The sequence below is a fragment of the Corvus hawaiiensis genome, chromosome 2 (assembly GCF_020740725.1).
Source record: "Corvus hawaiiensis isolate bCorHaw1 chromosome 2, bCorHaw1.pri.cur, whole genome shotgun sequence".
Lineage (NCBI taxonomy): Eukaryota > Metazoa > Chordata > Aves > Passeriformes > Corvidae > Corvus > Corvus hawaiiensis.
Window position 1 is genome coordinate 92,561,071 of NC_063214.1, and position 14,055 is coordinate 92,575,125.

Below are 14,055 nucleotides of genomic sequence, written 5' to 3' on the forward strand. Positions count from 1 at the left end.
TTCTGCCACTTCCCCTTAGTTAAAGGTGACCGATGGCAGGAGCTGGAAGGCCCTGGGTGTCCTTGTGGCTAACATTTGGCTGCAGGGTGGCAGCAGCAGGGAAAACATCATAAGTGGCCACAACTGCGTCTGCAGCGAGCAGCTAGCTGCTGCCTCAGGCACCATCTGCTTGAACTTTGAGTAGCTTTATTTCCAGCAAAGGCTGTGATGGCTTTGCCTCCACTGAAATGTGGTTTTAGCTTCTGCCTTGCTTGTGTGAATGAACAGACAGCACAGTGTCACCCTAGATGTCACCTGAATCTAAATGGTTTACTTTAAACCAAATGCTCCCGATTAGAATATTTGTTTGTTTGCCTCCCTCATTGTCATGAATTAAAATCCCCTACAACACAGGGGATGTTGATGACTGAATAATAATTAACACTAATAATCCATTTGAGATTGAGCAGGTGTTATTCAGATGACAGAAAGAAAGAACAAGTTGTTCGGTGAGCTGCAAAACTAATGAAACCCAGTTTCCCAGGGGCTGTGCCTTGCAGGGCTGGTGCATGGAGCCAGCCTTTCCCACAGGAGGAAGGGACAAGTGGATCCTTCTCTCCTTTGCTCAGCTAAAGCTTTCATGAAGTTACAGCAATCTGGTATTTTTGACACTCTCACAACTCTCTTGCATGTCTCCAGCAAGAAACATGGCTCATCTCCTGGGCCAGAAGGATTGAAAGAAAATTGGAAGGTAGGCAGAAAATAAAAGTTTTAAAGGAAACGGAGCTAAAAAATAGATAGGGTCTCTTTTCTTTACCCTGCTACCTATTGTCATGAAAGCTGTAGGAACAGAATGTCTTGAGACATCCATCTTTATGTTCATCACATTTGAAATGAGGAACCATCCTAACAGACAGAGGGCCATAGGTCCCCTTCCCTGGCTGCAGCCCCTCAGCACCTAGAGAGAGGGAGTAACTGTGACACCCTGGGGTAGCACTTGATGGAGAAAAACACCTCTCCTTGGGCATGGTCCAGCTGGTGTCTTTCAGATGCCCATGGTAGAGGAGAGGAATCACAGCATTGAAGTGCCAGTCCCTCTCCCTAGGCTGTACAGCCTTCTTGGACAGTCAGCAGCACTAGTGCATCGAGCCCCTCCCTTCCAGAACATCTGCTGACATGATCCCAAATGCATCACTTTATTTTACATTTTTTTTTAAGAAACCAGACTAAAATTACTGCTGTGGGTTTTGCTTGTTTGTTTTGGGGTTTTTTTGCCTGCATTAACAAACCTCGATTAAACTGGTGCAATTATAGAGTTCTCACAGGTTTAGTCTCCCATGTTTGACTGTATCTAGAAAGATGTCACTTTTTTGTGTATTACATGCACTTCTCTAAGGATTCTGTGGGTATCTGTAAATACCTAAGTGAGATGAAGAGCGACTTCATCTGATGCCAATGGCAGAGCTAAAGCTGGGCAGTGTTTTCTGTGGAACATTTTGAGTTAAACTCTTTTAATTTATTATACAATTAGAGATTTCTCCCTTAATTAGTAGAGCGGTTAATGATCTTGAGATAAATACTCTGTGGTGCAGGTCAATTGCTGTTAGTGTCTCATTGTACAAAAACAATAGAGGCTCTGTAAGCACAGGGGTCATGGCTAGAGTTATCAACAATTTGGGGGTTAGAGTGGAAAAAGGAAAAAACAAAAGAGAAAGTTCCTTGTCTTCATCTGTAACAGCTTTCACTCCAGTATACCAGCTAATTGTTGATGTTAAGTGTATTAATACAAAAAGTATGTGAAAAACAGAACAAAAAAATACAAGATTCATATTCTAAATATAAGAACCTACACAAAAAAATTAAGGAATAATAATTTAAAATCAACAGCAATATATTCTTGTGTGCAACTTTACAAAGCAAATTTAAATTTAAAACTAAGGCCTGGAAATGGATTTTGGTGGGTTTTTTAAGTATAAAATGATTTTGAAATCACCATGATAAAATTCCTTACATTGATCAATTGAAGAAAATCAGGTTCCTTTCTCAAAGGGTCTTCAAGGAATTTGCATGTTAATCAAAAGTCTGCCATCACCAAGCCAGGCAGTTAAAATGAAGCTTTTTGCTAAAACTGTTTTTAATTCCTTTCTAATAAGGATCTTTTTGAAAACTAAGAGCAGTCCTCAGTAAAAGAGTTCATGTAGAGATAATTAGATTACAAGACATGTCTTTTTAAAAAATCCTTCTGTACAGACCCAAGTTAAAGCAGGAATTAGCTGCATCTCATCTATGAGCCAGTGCTCATAGAATCATTTCACTCCTAAAATCAGGATACCTGGGACTCTTCAGAACCAAAAGGCTGGGCTACAACAAGCAGCACTGGGTTCCCTTTTGAGTCACTCATTCTTATTCCCAAACATCTGAGGTTTCTGCTCGACCATTCCTCAGGTTAATTCTTTATACGTGGACAAGAAAGAAAGAGATCCTGCTCTGGCTTCTCCTCTGTAACACCAATTCGAAGTAACAGAAACTTCCCTTTAGAAGGTTTGACATCATTTTCCTGCTCTGAGAGAGGAGCGGGTTGCAGATGATGACACTGCTGTTCCAAGGCACAAGCACCATGAGTCACAGCACTGGCCTCGTCACATCCTGATGGACAGCACGATCTGCAAGTGCTCTGGCAGCAAAGTGGGCTCTGAGGGCCTCTGCCACCAGCAACTGCAGGTGCCACCTCAGCAGCCCTCCTTGCCCCTAAGCAGGGTTGGCTGTGAGACTCCCCTCCACCAGGCCACCAGTCTGTGAAGTGACCTCCCAGGCTGTGCGGGAAAGCCACCCTCTTCCTGGTAAATGGAAATAAACCCTCTGAAGTTCTCACTCTTACTCTGACAAAGGCCATTTACTTGGAGATGCCAGCTTTGCTAGAGGGAATGTAAAAGTACTTTCACATACTTAACTGGTTTAAGGTGAACTAGTTAGCTGATACAAATTTGTTCTGTCACATTTAGATTTCTCTAAGTAGCCAAAAATTTCATCTAAGTAAGCGTATAGTGCTGCTAGCACAAGAGCACTCCTTAATTCCTGTCTCATTACCTTTTTTTCCCCTACTAAAAAGCCAGAAACTATGTAAGCCAGTGTACCATGGAGCTAGAAGGTTCCAGCAGCACACATCAGCTCATCCACTAGCACGGGGCCACTGGAACAACTACAGGGACAGGGCAGCATTTTCAAGTCACAGCAATTTTTTTTTTTTTTTTTTGCCTGTACACTCACAGCACTACACGTTTTCAGAAAGATCTTGGATGCCTTGATTACATAAAAACTTAAAAGATTTTTTGAAGGTTTTTGTTCTTTTTTTCAAAGACTGTTTTTCACTTTTGGAATATGAGCTTATGCAAAGCAATTATTCCAAAGCCTATTAAGGTAATAATTAACCTTGGTGAACTTTGAATCATACCTGAAAACACCAAATACTAGTGATTTATTGCTATTAGTCCTCTCCACAATTCTTGAATGATTTCACTTTGTGCCAGTATTGCTGCTATTGGAGGTTGCACCTGCTTCTTGACCTTGATTAATGATCTCCATTTTTTACTATTATTTAGAGCAGCTTTTCTTCCATTGAGTTGAGCTATTCATTTTACATCACATATAAAAATAATGTGATGAGTATTTCTTGTAGCTTAAGTACTACTCAGCTGTACAAATCTAGAAAATGTTTATTGTAGTCTGTTGTGTGATGCCATAGCAAGTCATCAGCAGAACAAAGCATTGCAGAACTGCTATTCCTTTGCAGAAAAAGGAAAGCATTAGTAAAACACATCTGGATTATACTGTTAGGCCACACTAAGGGCTCCAGACTACAAGATAATGAAAATAATGCACTCCTTTGCAATCCAATTAAGATGCTCTTGATATTTTAAATACTCTCTGAGAGCATACTCTCAAAAACAGTCCTTACAACAGAACATGGTCAGTTGTAAGCAGATCATTCTGGCTGAGGTAACTTAATATATGTGCGTAACACTGAAAATTGACAAGATCTATCTCTGCCTAGATATTAGCATATTACATTTTTATTCTTTGGCTGTGTTTTACAATCAAGAAACCACTAACTCCTTACAGAACAACATTCTACTGAGGCCTGTTTGTATTATAATGACTGCCTTTTTTCATTTTTTGACCCTCTTTCTCCCCCCCAGTTCTCAGCACAATTCAGCATGTTCCAGACCATCAAGGACCAGCTGGAGCAGCGGACACGGATCTTGCAGGCCAACATCCGGTGGCAGCAGGAGGAGCTCCAGAAGATACAGGAGCAGCTCTGCCTGGTCCAAGACTCCAGTGTACAGGTGCATTACTGCTGGAAGGGGCAGAGTCAAGCATCCTCTCTCATGTGGCTATTGATAGGCTTGGCAACTTAAAATTGCTCCAGAGTCCAGGATATCTGGACAAGTGGAAACCAGCTTATCTGAATGAGGATGTTGCCTCCTAAAAGCCTCTTAAGTAACCTATGTCAAGAAAGATTTAAGAGCTCTCTGGAAGAAAAGGAAGGAATACCTCAGCCTTAGGAGAAGGAGAATAATTTGGGTCATTTACAATAGTATTTTATTAACTTTATCTACCGAATCTTCAGACTGAGCAGCTGTAGTAGAAAAATTTTGAAGTTCAGACTTCCTTGTCACATTAAAACCCCCAAACTTCTGCAGTGTTCATTTGTTCACACTTCGGAGGTATCTGAATTTGTTCTTCACCGGACAGGCTTAAGCCTTTAGGGCGAAGCTGCTTTAGGTGAGCAGGCTGAACCTGCTCTTCTTCTGCCTTTGACACCTCCTACACAGAGGTAGAATTCTCTAGTACAGTATGTGCTTTGTAGCCCTTATGTTTACCAAACCTCAGAAATAATAGCAAGTGCAGTTTAGTAAATCACAGGTTTCCTTTAACAACAAATGGACCAATCATCCAGTTTTATGGAAGTTTTCTGAATGTGGGGTGATTACTGCTATGTTCCTCATAATTTAACTATAAATGCCATATAAATGCCATATTAATGATCCTTGCTAGTAATGTAGCACTGGGGACTTTATGTGTATTACACTTACAAGGTGATTTTGGAAGACAGACTCTGTCAAGGAAACAAACGTCTCAAAGAGTACTTTATGAACAGGATGAAAACATGGGACCTACTGAAGTCAGTGGGAATTTTGCTTGCAACTTCCACACAGAAATAAGACTCTCACCCATCATCAGCATCTGTGAAATGCAGTTTCACACATCAAGAAATTGGGATTGTATGTTTAGGCAATTAAGGGATCAGGGAAGCCAAATTAGAAACTTAGCCCCCTAAGTTGCTGCATGTGCACTGCTGTAAGACAACACAGCAGTTGTGGGTTCCAAACCCAGGACTCCCTGTTCCTGGTGCCATACAATCGTATAGGGAGATCAGGTTTAGCTTCAGTGTGTTTCTTCTATTGCTTTTCTGCTGACTTTGATTAATGGGAAGAGCAAGTCTCCATGCAATTAACAGGTGTTCAGTTCAGAATCATGTCATATGTCTGAAACCTATTATTGTATTATGAATATCTAGAGACATGATATTCTAACTTCCTCTCTTTTTAACTGGGTGACAACCATTACTCTCTCCTGGTGAAGTCTTCAACAGTCATACACACTCTTTTTTTTTTCATCATTCAGGCAAAAATAGAATTTCAGAGCACATTCTTATATGCTGGAAACAGATTTTATTTTTAGAAAGCTGTCTCCTATATGCACTAGGGTGCATTTAACAGTCCAAAGACCATGGAACAGATTCTCAGATACACTCAGAGGGAGCTCACACAGAGAGAAGCAGAGGCCCAGGGGGTAAATGGTGGGTTGTTCTGTACTGCCCACTCCTTACCAGTTTGCAGCTCTGAGTTACACCATTTGGGTGATGCCCTCTCCCATGAAGACCGCACCAGGTTGGACCAAGTATTTTCAGACCATTACAAGTTCTCTGGTGTCAGTACCTACCATTTCTCAGCTTATTATAGATGCAGAACTGAGAGGCAGGGAGAATGGAAGACAGCTTGGAAATGCAGGGGCTGCATATTTGCAATGCTGGATGGGGATCATCTGGCAATGCTGGATGGAAAATACATCCTCTGCATTTTGGGTGCTTTTTGGTCTCCTTAGAGCAATCAAACAAGGTGATGAGACGCGAGTGTTCACACTGACTCCTGGCCAGGGCCTTTTTATTCTCCCACTTTCTCTAGGTAAAAAAATAAAAAACACACAAAGAAATTACTGTTCTGTTGCAGGGAGAGATTAAGACCAGGAATTAATTTTGTCTTACTTGGCTAGGGGCAATTTGAAAGAAAGCCTCACACTTTTGCATGCAGCTCTTTTGTGACTCACAAGCAGCAAGGAGTAAACTGTTACATCAGAAATCCAACCACGTTCTTTGCCACACAGATTTCATCATTTAGGGAGCTGGATGTCTGCAGACATTGATCTGTGTCTACTATCAAAGCTAAAATGCATAGTAACAAACAGGGTACTATCAAGCACATTTCTGGTGTCTTTAATACGCTGCGTAATAGAACTGTAAGCGTGGGGGAGTGATGTAGGCTGTCTGAGAAGGGGGAAGTGTTCCATGCTTTTCCCTTATTAGCTGATTTATTAACATATCATCCCCACTGGTCCACTCCCTTCCACACAGAATTGTACAGGTAGCTCCGTGGAGAATTAAGCTCAATTTCCATTTCCTTCAGAGATCTTCAAAACTGACTACAGCAGTCCACCAAGAAATGCTTTCCCACCTGGACAGATGTTGAGCACAGTAGTTTGCATTAGAAACTGTTTGCAAGAGAAAGATGAAACTATCGGGAGGGTTGCAGGCCCTGAATAAAAGTGCTCAAAACCCCATTAAATCCCTGTTACTGCTTTTCCCAACAATGAAGGACAAGAGCAGAAAGAGTAACCTCAGAAGTCTGAAGGATGCTGTGTCTGTTCTAGTTTGAACCGTCTAGCTAATGATTCACAGATACAGAGGAAGGCAGAAAGGCTGAGCCTGACCAGCTTGCAAGAGCTACAATCAAGACCATCCACATCCACCCATCATTTGCAAAGCAGGCTCTCTTCGAAGTCAGTGAATCTCAGCTTCCCAATGCTGTGCTTCTCATCTTTACACATCTTACATAAAGAAAGAGTCTTGGTGCCTGTAATGATGACCCCAAAAGCTATAATCCCCTGATTATCCAAAGGACAGGTAGAGTCAAAGAGATGTTTTCCTCAGGATGTCTTGTCAGTGTGATTCAGCCATTAGTTGTAGGGCCCATCTGTCTTGGAATGAGGGGGCAGCAGTGTCAGAGGGTGCCTCCTCTCCCTTGCTGCTTTGCTGTGTATGTTAACAATCTGGCCAATTAAAAAATGTTTGCAAGATGCTTCACTGACCTTACAGTCCACAAAATCACCAACGAGACATGTCATTAGCAGCAATACAGTTAGGAGGCTGCTAATTTATCTAGTTAGACAGGGAAAGATTTTATTTTTTATGAAAAGGTTTCTCTTGTTATTTAAAGCTGCTGTATTTCTGTGTTTTGGGGGAATTCAGACAGGACTATCACAAAAGAGGAACATTATGAAAAACCACCATTAAGTTTTGTACAAATTAAGCTTTTAGGTTTAACTAGCAGGTGGAAATTCCATGCTTCGATCCTCTGTCAGGTTAACTCTTGTTTTGATAAGGCATTTTGAGTCTTCAGTTCTGCGGGGACACGGGCACCATTGCTTCCCACTCTTGAGCTTGTTTTTTCCAGGTCATTTATGTCCAGAAGGTAACAATGCTGCTTTGGCCATTATAATGGCAACAGAGGGTCCCCAGGTATGAAACACTCAGAGCCCTCTCAGGGTACAAACATATGAACAAATGCAATTGGCCTACTGGGATAAACTTGGTTCTAAATTTGTAGTGTGCTAGTTGCCAACCATTAACTGTGCACATTCTTACCCAGTGGCACACTCTGGTAATTGCAAAGTAGGTTACTCTGCTTTCTTTCAAGGATAAGCTCCTTGGCCTTCATCTGGAAGTGAGGTAAGCACACAGGGAGGTCCCTGCTAAATAAGTAGTTTGCTGCAAGTTCACACCCTGCCTGACATTTGCCTTGATAGATGTTGACTTTGCATTGGTTGAACTGAGTGTTTCTCCAGTGCCGTGCGCCACATACAAGGAGGACACTAAGGTAACCCTCCTAAAGGTGTCTTAATTTGCAGTGATCTGTCCAGTACCAGTGGGCTCACACTCCCCATCACCTTTTTGACATGCACCACTTGCTTTGCCTGTTCTGAATTTTATATCAAATTTTGTATCAATGGCAACCTGTTTCATTGCTAGGGCTAATCAAGTGAGTTCATGTACTAAACATGTCCAAAGCTTAGCTTCTATATACAGAAAATAAACAAGAGAATGAATTTTCATGATTTTTGTCTTTGATTTATTCATAATAAGACCTATTTACTTGACAGAAGTTGTGAGACCATCTGTCTTTCTGATATGTAATGGCTCCAAACTCAGTGAGCAGTGTTTTTAAAAGAAAACACGGCACTAGTTTCAGACCTGCTGCAAGCAGCAGCCCCAGCTCTGTCACTTGACCCATTTATTCCTATCAGACATCTCTGAGATGCGGTTAGCCTACAGCACCTGAAACAAGCTGTTGCTTTTCCTTAATTGCCCCCCTCTCCCAGCTGATTAATGTAAGCTTTGTCTGTACCTCTTCTCCTGAGTAAAATCTTGGCACACAGAAATTAATTAAAAATTTATCATATTTAAATAAACTGTGTTTTTAAAGCTAGATAAATAAGTACAAACATGATGGATCAAGCCATACTTTTTCAAAGAAAAGCAGTACATTATGCTGGGCTTTTGGAGAAAGGTATAGGCTTTTTCCAGGAAAAATTAGAGGGGACATGATAGTTTAGGGAATTGTTAATATAGCAATAAGCTGCAGAAAGGTGTACTAATTACTGGGCATACCTCAGATGTACTACTAGGCATGGGACTGATGGATGAATAATGAAGAGAATAATTGTGATTCTGATTTCATTTAAAACTTAAGTAGCTCCACTTAAATTAATGGAGTTCCACACATGTAGCAGTGGTGTGGAATCAGAATCAGATCCAAAAATTACGTCAACTGTGTGGGATGTGTATCTCCATACAGTCCTTGGTGGCAGGAGGCTAGGTTTGAAATACTGCAAAGAGAGCTTGTAGCATTAATAATGCATAGTTTTAAAAGATTACTTTTTCCTCTTTACAGCTGTAATAAAAGAAACAGCCCCTAGAAAAGCAAAAATTCCCAAGTCCTGTAACTTTTAAAGAAGAAAGCCTCATCTTGAAATGCAAGAATAGAGAGGACATCATTTACCGAAACACTAAGAGAGGAGCTGGTGGCTCTTTTGCACAAGTCAAATGCATGGCACAGTTAGGAAGAGCACCAGGTGACAGTTACCTGATGGGAAATCAGATAAATGACACTGACTGTCTGTTTACACATCCTCTCAATTATAAGGACATGGCCATTCAGCTTGGAGAGCTCTGGCCTGACTGTGGCCTCATTAAAAACATTCGACAACTCAGCAGGGTGTAAAGCGTTGAATTTCCAGATACAAATTCAAAGACAGCTCTGTCTGAAAGGCAGGTGGATTTTGTTGAAAGGAGAAACAAAAGGACTGAAAAGGCATGGAGTTACACTCTTCTCTTTGGTCAGGATGCCCGAGAACACAGTGAATGTACTGGGAACTGCTCTTATGAGGGCTGTGCCTGCCCCATGGAGAGAGGACTTGTACCTTCAAGACACATTTCACAAGTAATAGGTGTACTTGCAGAACAAGAAACTAGAGACAGCAGAGCTGTTAAATGTAGGAATGATAGGTAATTTCCAACTAACAGTAAATGTGTTATGAATCCAGAAATATGGTAACTTTATTTTAGAATGTATCTTTGGATTTACTTCTGTCACCTTTATTATTCATGACAGCTGGGCTATGTAAATAAACCCTCCCCTCTTCTTTTCCAGATGTTCTTACAGCAGCCGACAGTGTCCCTGAGCTTTAACAATACTCAGCAGCTGGACCCACAACAGCTACAGCAGAGGTCAGGGGCCATTTCTCAGCAGCAGCTTGTCCCCAGTCCTCAACTTCAAGGGCAAATCACATCTTCACAAACAACGAACCAGCAGGCACTGAGAGAAGCAAGTGTGATATCGAACCAGGTAATCATTTCTTTGAATAGAGAAGCATTTAGATGGAAAGGAGACACTGAGCTGTTATCAAGCAAGCAAAATAATGTCAGTCCTGTAGCTGTGCCTTTGCCTTCCCTTTCTTATTCTTCTGTATAAGGGCAGCCTATAAAAAGGGTTTCCCTACAGCATTTACCTTACTTTAAAGCCTTTTTTAAAGACCTCAGCCAGGAGAGTTACTTGAGCAGCTGTTTCAGCTTGAAAATGGAGCAGGGGGGCATGCGGAAGGTGTGGGTGACTTACTGTTCTTCAGGTGGTCCTGAAAGAAACCTGACTGACCACACTGGAAATTTGAAATAGTGAGATCTCTCAGAATACTTGCTCCCCGAGTCTAGTTGGACACCACCAACACAACAAAGCCTGTCTGCTGTGGTGGCACACAGAATACATTGAGATTCGTGTGAGACCCTCAGGTTGTGAACATTAACAGGTTCCTGCACAGCACAATAAAGTTGAGCCTGAGCAGTAACTGAGATCTGTGAAAGCTATTAGGTTTGGCACTGGATTTTTTGTTCATCCTGCTGGTTTCTCAGCATTTCCAGTGTTTGCTCTTCCACCCACCTGTTGTACCTCCCTTCACAGAAAACTGAGCTCCTGTTTCTGCTTCCTGATTGTGAGGCAAGCATAGCTGCATGATTGTCTTCAGAGCCCCCAGCTGTAGCTTTTCACTTCCTACATACCTGTGTTATAATGACTCTATTGGTAGAGAGTGTATCTGCATAATAAATACAGGACAAGGGGCAAGGGGCAGAAACTGATGCACAGCAAGTTCCACCAGAATATGAGGAAGAACTTCTTTATCACATGCGAGTGACCATGCACTGGAACAGGTTGCCCAGAGGGGGTGTGGAGTCCCCCTTACAGGATTCAAGAACCGTCTGGACATGATCCTGTGTATTGTGCTCTGGGATGACCCTGCTTGAGGAGGGAGGTCGGACCAGATGTCCCACTGTGGTTTCTTCCAACCGCTCCTGTTCTGTGATTCTGTGAAACAGAAAAAAAACAAAACAAAACAAAAAACAAACAAACAAAAAAAAAACAACCGACCACATTTTTTTTCTTTGATCTTTTCCCATCATGGGACTTGGCGGCAGCTCCTCACGCCTAACTCTGCTCCCGCCTTCATGGGGGGTCGTTTGGGCAGTGCCTTCCCAGCGCCCCGGTCCCACGGGTTTGCCGGACGGCACGAGCGGGCCTGGGGCAGCCGCGGGCATGACAGTCGTTTCGCGTATGGTGACATCAGCCCGGTGGCAGCACCGCCAGGCACTGGTGCCGAAGTCAGGCTGTCTCCCGGCTCTCCTCTTTTCTTGCAGGGCCCGAAGGCGGCGCGGAGCGCGGAGCTGGCGCCGGGCGGCGGCCGCGCCCCCCTTCGCACCGCGCCCGCGCCGTTCGCCTCAGGCGGCGGCCCCGCGGCGCCCCCTGGCGGCCTGTCCCGCGGCGGCGCCCCCGCGCCCGCCGGCTGCAGCCACGACCAGCAGCTCAGGTACGGGGGCACCGGGGCCGCGCTTGGCAAGGGCTGAGCTGCCGGCTTTGCTCAGCGGAAACAGCGATCACAGCGCACACCAGCTCCTGTGACTGGAGTCACACGGGTGGATTAGCACCCCCAGAGTGTAGCTGTCTAACCCCGTAGCGTTATGAAAACTGAAATCTTGCTGCTGGCTTTGAAGAGCACAAGGTGAATTTAACCAAAGTTGTAAAATATTATTCAAGTATCCATATACTTAGCAGATAATAATGATAAAAAATGTGGTTTATTAGGTGTATGTCAGGCACCCAGATCACCCCAGAGGGCAGGCTCTGCCCCAGCCTCTCCACCTTGCAGTGCTCAGGATGCTCCTGCCGCAGCCAGCAGGGCTGGGTCAGGCTCCCCACACTCAGCCTGGTGCCGTGCCTGCGAAAATGCCCTGTTTCTCTTTGCACAGTGTGGTATTTGTATGGTCTTTCTCTTCCAGCAATGTCACTTTTTTTTTTTCCCTCATGTGCTAGATTGTTGCTTAGCCAGCCTATTCAGCCCATGATGCCTGGCTCCTGTAATGCAAGACACCCTTCAGACCTCAGCATGGCGGGATCCCAGGCTAAGTATGTGCCTTGTCGAAGATAAAACATCAAAGTTGCTTTTGAGGGGAAGTAGCCTTCTTTTGTAAGATGACGAAGTAGTTATAAATATTGGGAATGTGTTTCTGTGCTGAGCCTGCCTTCTGGCGTCAGTGTCAGCCTTACCCTGCCTGGTCACATCAAGAAGAATGACAGAGAGAAACACAATGTGCCAGGGGCGTTTTAACAAGCCATGGCTGGGGGAATATTTGTCCCTCACATGCTGCCTGCTTCAGCACTAGAATTTCTGATCCACCAAGGTAAATGTGAGAGAGAAAGTCAGCACTGGCCCAGTTAAATGACTGGTGCCAAGAAAGCCTCAGCTCAGTTGTTTTGTCCCCTCAAAACTTAGATGAAGGAAGCAGACCACACTGGTCAAAATATACCCTTTTTTTTAAGCTGTTTTTGGTCACTGTACTTAATTGTGAACTGCTAAAATAATAAGCAACTGATTGCACATCATTTCTGTAAAAATAATTCTTTTTACAAAACAGTATTCTTCTAATGTTATCTCAGGAATTCAGTACTTCTTTTTTTAAACAACACTATTGGTGTTTAAGATTATCTTGAGTTAATTTGTCAAATGTAAACATTGTAGCTCTGCTTTTAAGCCTCTGAATAAAAGAGGCCTTATTTGCAAAGATGCATCTCCTAGTTCATGTAGACTTCCTGACTCGTGGGACCCTTTTATAGGAGCTCACATCCTCATACAAGTACCCAGACTGTAGCATTTCTGACTAAACCCTAATGTTGAACAGCTGTTGAGTGAACACATGCCACACTATGATCTCATCACCCTTTACAGGATAAACAGAATTAGGCTGGGTTGGCAATAGTTCCATTGTGGTTTTGCCCACAGCCTTCCACAAAACAACACATATTTAAGCTTTGCTATGCAAAAGCAGAATGGCAAGAGGAGATGAGTATTTTGTTTCTGTCCCATCCCTCATTCCAGAGGGTTTCTAGAGGCTTCTTCTGTTCCTAGAGTGGGGCTCACTGTGATGGGAACTGCTGATCGTACTTGGCAATATGTGTATGAGCAGCTTAAGAAGTAATCAACCCTAGCCATGTTTCTGCAAGAGATCACCACCCCCCAGGCAGTCACAGGGGAGCACAGGCAGCAGGACAGGAGGTGCATTTGCTTCTCTCTTGCTGCAGTTCAGGGCTCAGCATACTAAAACAGAATCAAAGGCCATTTGGTTTAATGAGCCTGGGACGTGAATGCTGTGGCTGAAGACAAGACGTGCATAAACCAGAATCTTTAATGAATCTAAAATGTGATCTGGATTTTGAGGTGAGATGTATTATTTCCTCCAAGTCCAGCTCATGCACAGAGTAAGGGAAAGCAGTGCTGCCAATAGTGCTGTTGCTCATATTAGCAGGTCCTATGCACAGGAATCATTTGTTGAGTGTTTGGGAGGTTTCAGCTGCAGAAGAGAAGGCCCAAGGACAGCAGCCTTCCAGTATCTAAAAGAGGGTACAGGAGAGAAGGGGAGGGACTTTTTACAAGGGTGTATAGGGATAGGACAAAAGGCAATGAATTTAAATTAAAAGAGGGCAAGTTTAGATTAGATATTAGGAAGAAATTCTTTACTGTGAGGGTGGTGAGGCACTGGAACAGGTTGTCCAGAGAAGTGGTAGATGCCCCATCCCTGAAAGTGTTCAAAGCCAGGTTGGATGGGGCTCTGAGCAACCTGGTGTAGTGGAAGGTGTC

General features: G+C 43.2%; 1 protein-coding gene across 2 annotated transcripts in view; it reads left to right on the forward strand.

The window, feature by feature from the left end:
- The window catches only part of NPAS2 (neuronal PAS domain protein 2), a 109,771-nt gene that overhangs the window by 92,236 nt on the left and 3,480 nt on the right, over window positions 1–14,055 (forward strand). The window contains exons 16-19 of one of the 2 annotated variants that reach the window (XM_048325798.1): window positions 4,176–4,322; window positions 10,026–10,220; window positions 11,561–11,730; window positions 12,234–12,326. In XM_048325798.1, the coding sequence (XP_048181755.1) occupies window positions 4,176–4,322; window positions 10,026–10,220; window positions 11,561–11,730; window positions 12,234–12,326 (605 nt within the window). Of the gene's footprint in view, window positions 1–4,175; window positions 4,323–10,025; window positions 10,597–11,560; window positions 11,731–12,233; window positions 12,327–14,055 lie in introns of those variants that run through there. The other variant, XM_048325807.1, reaches the window with a different exon arrangement.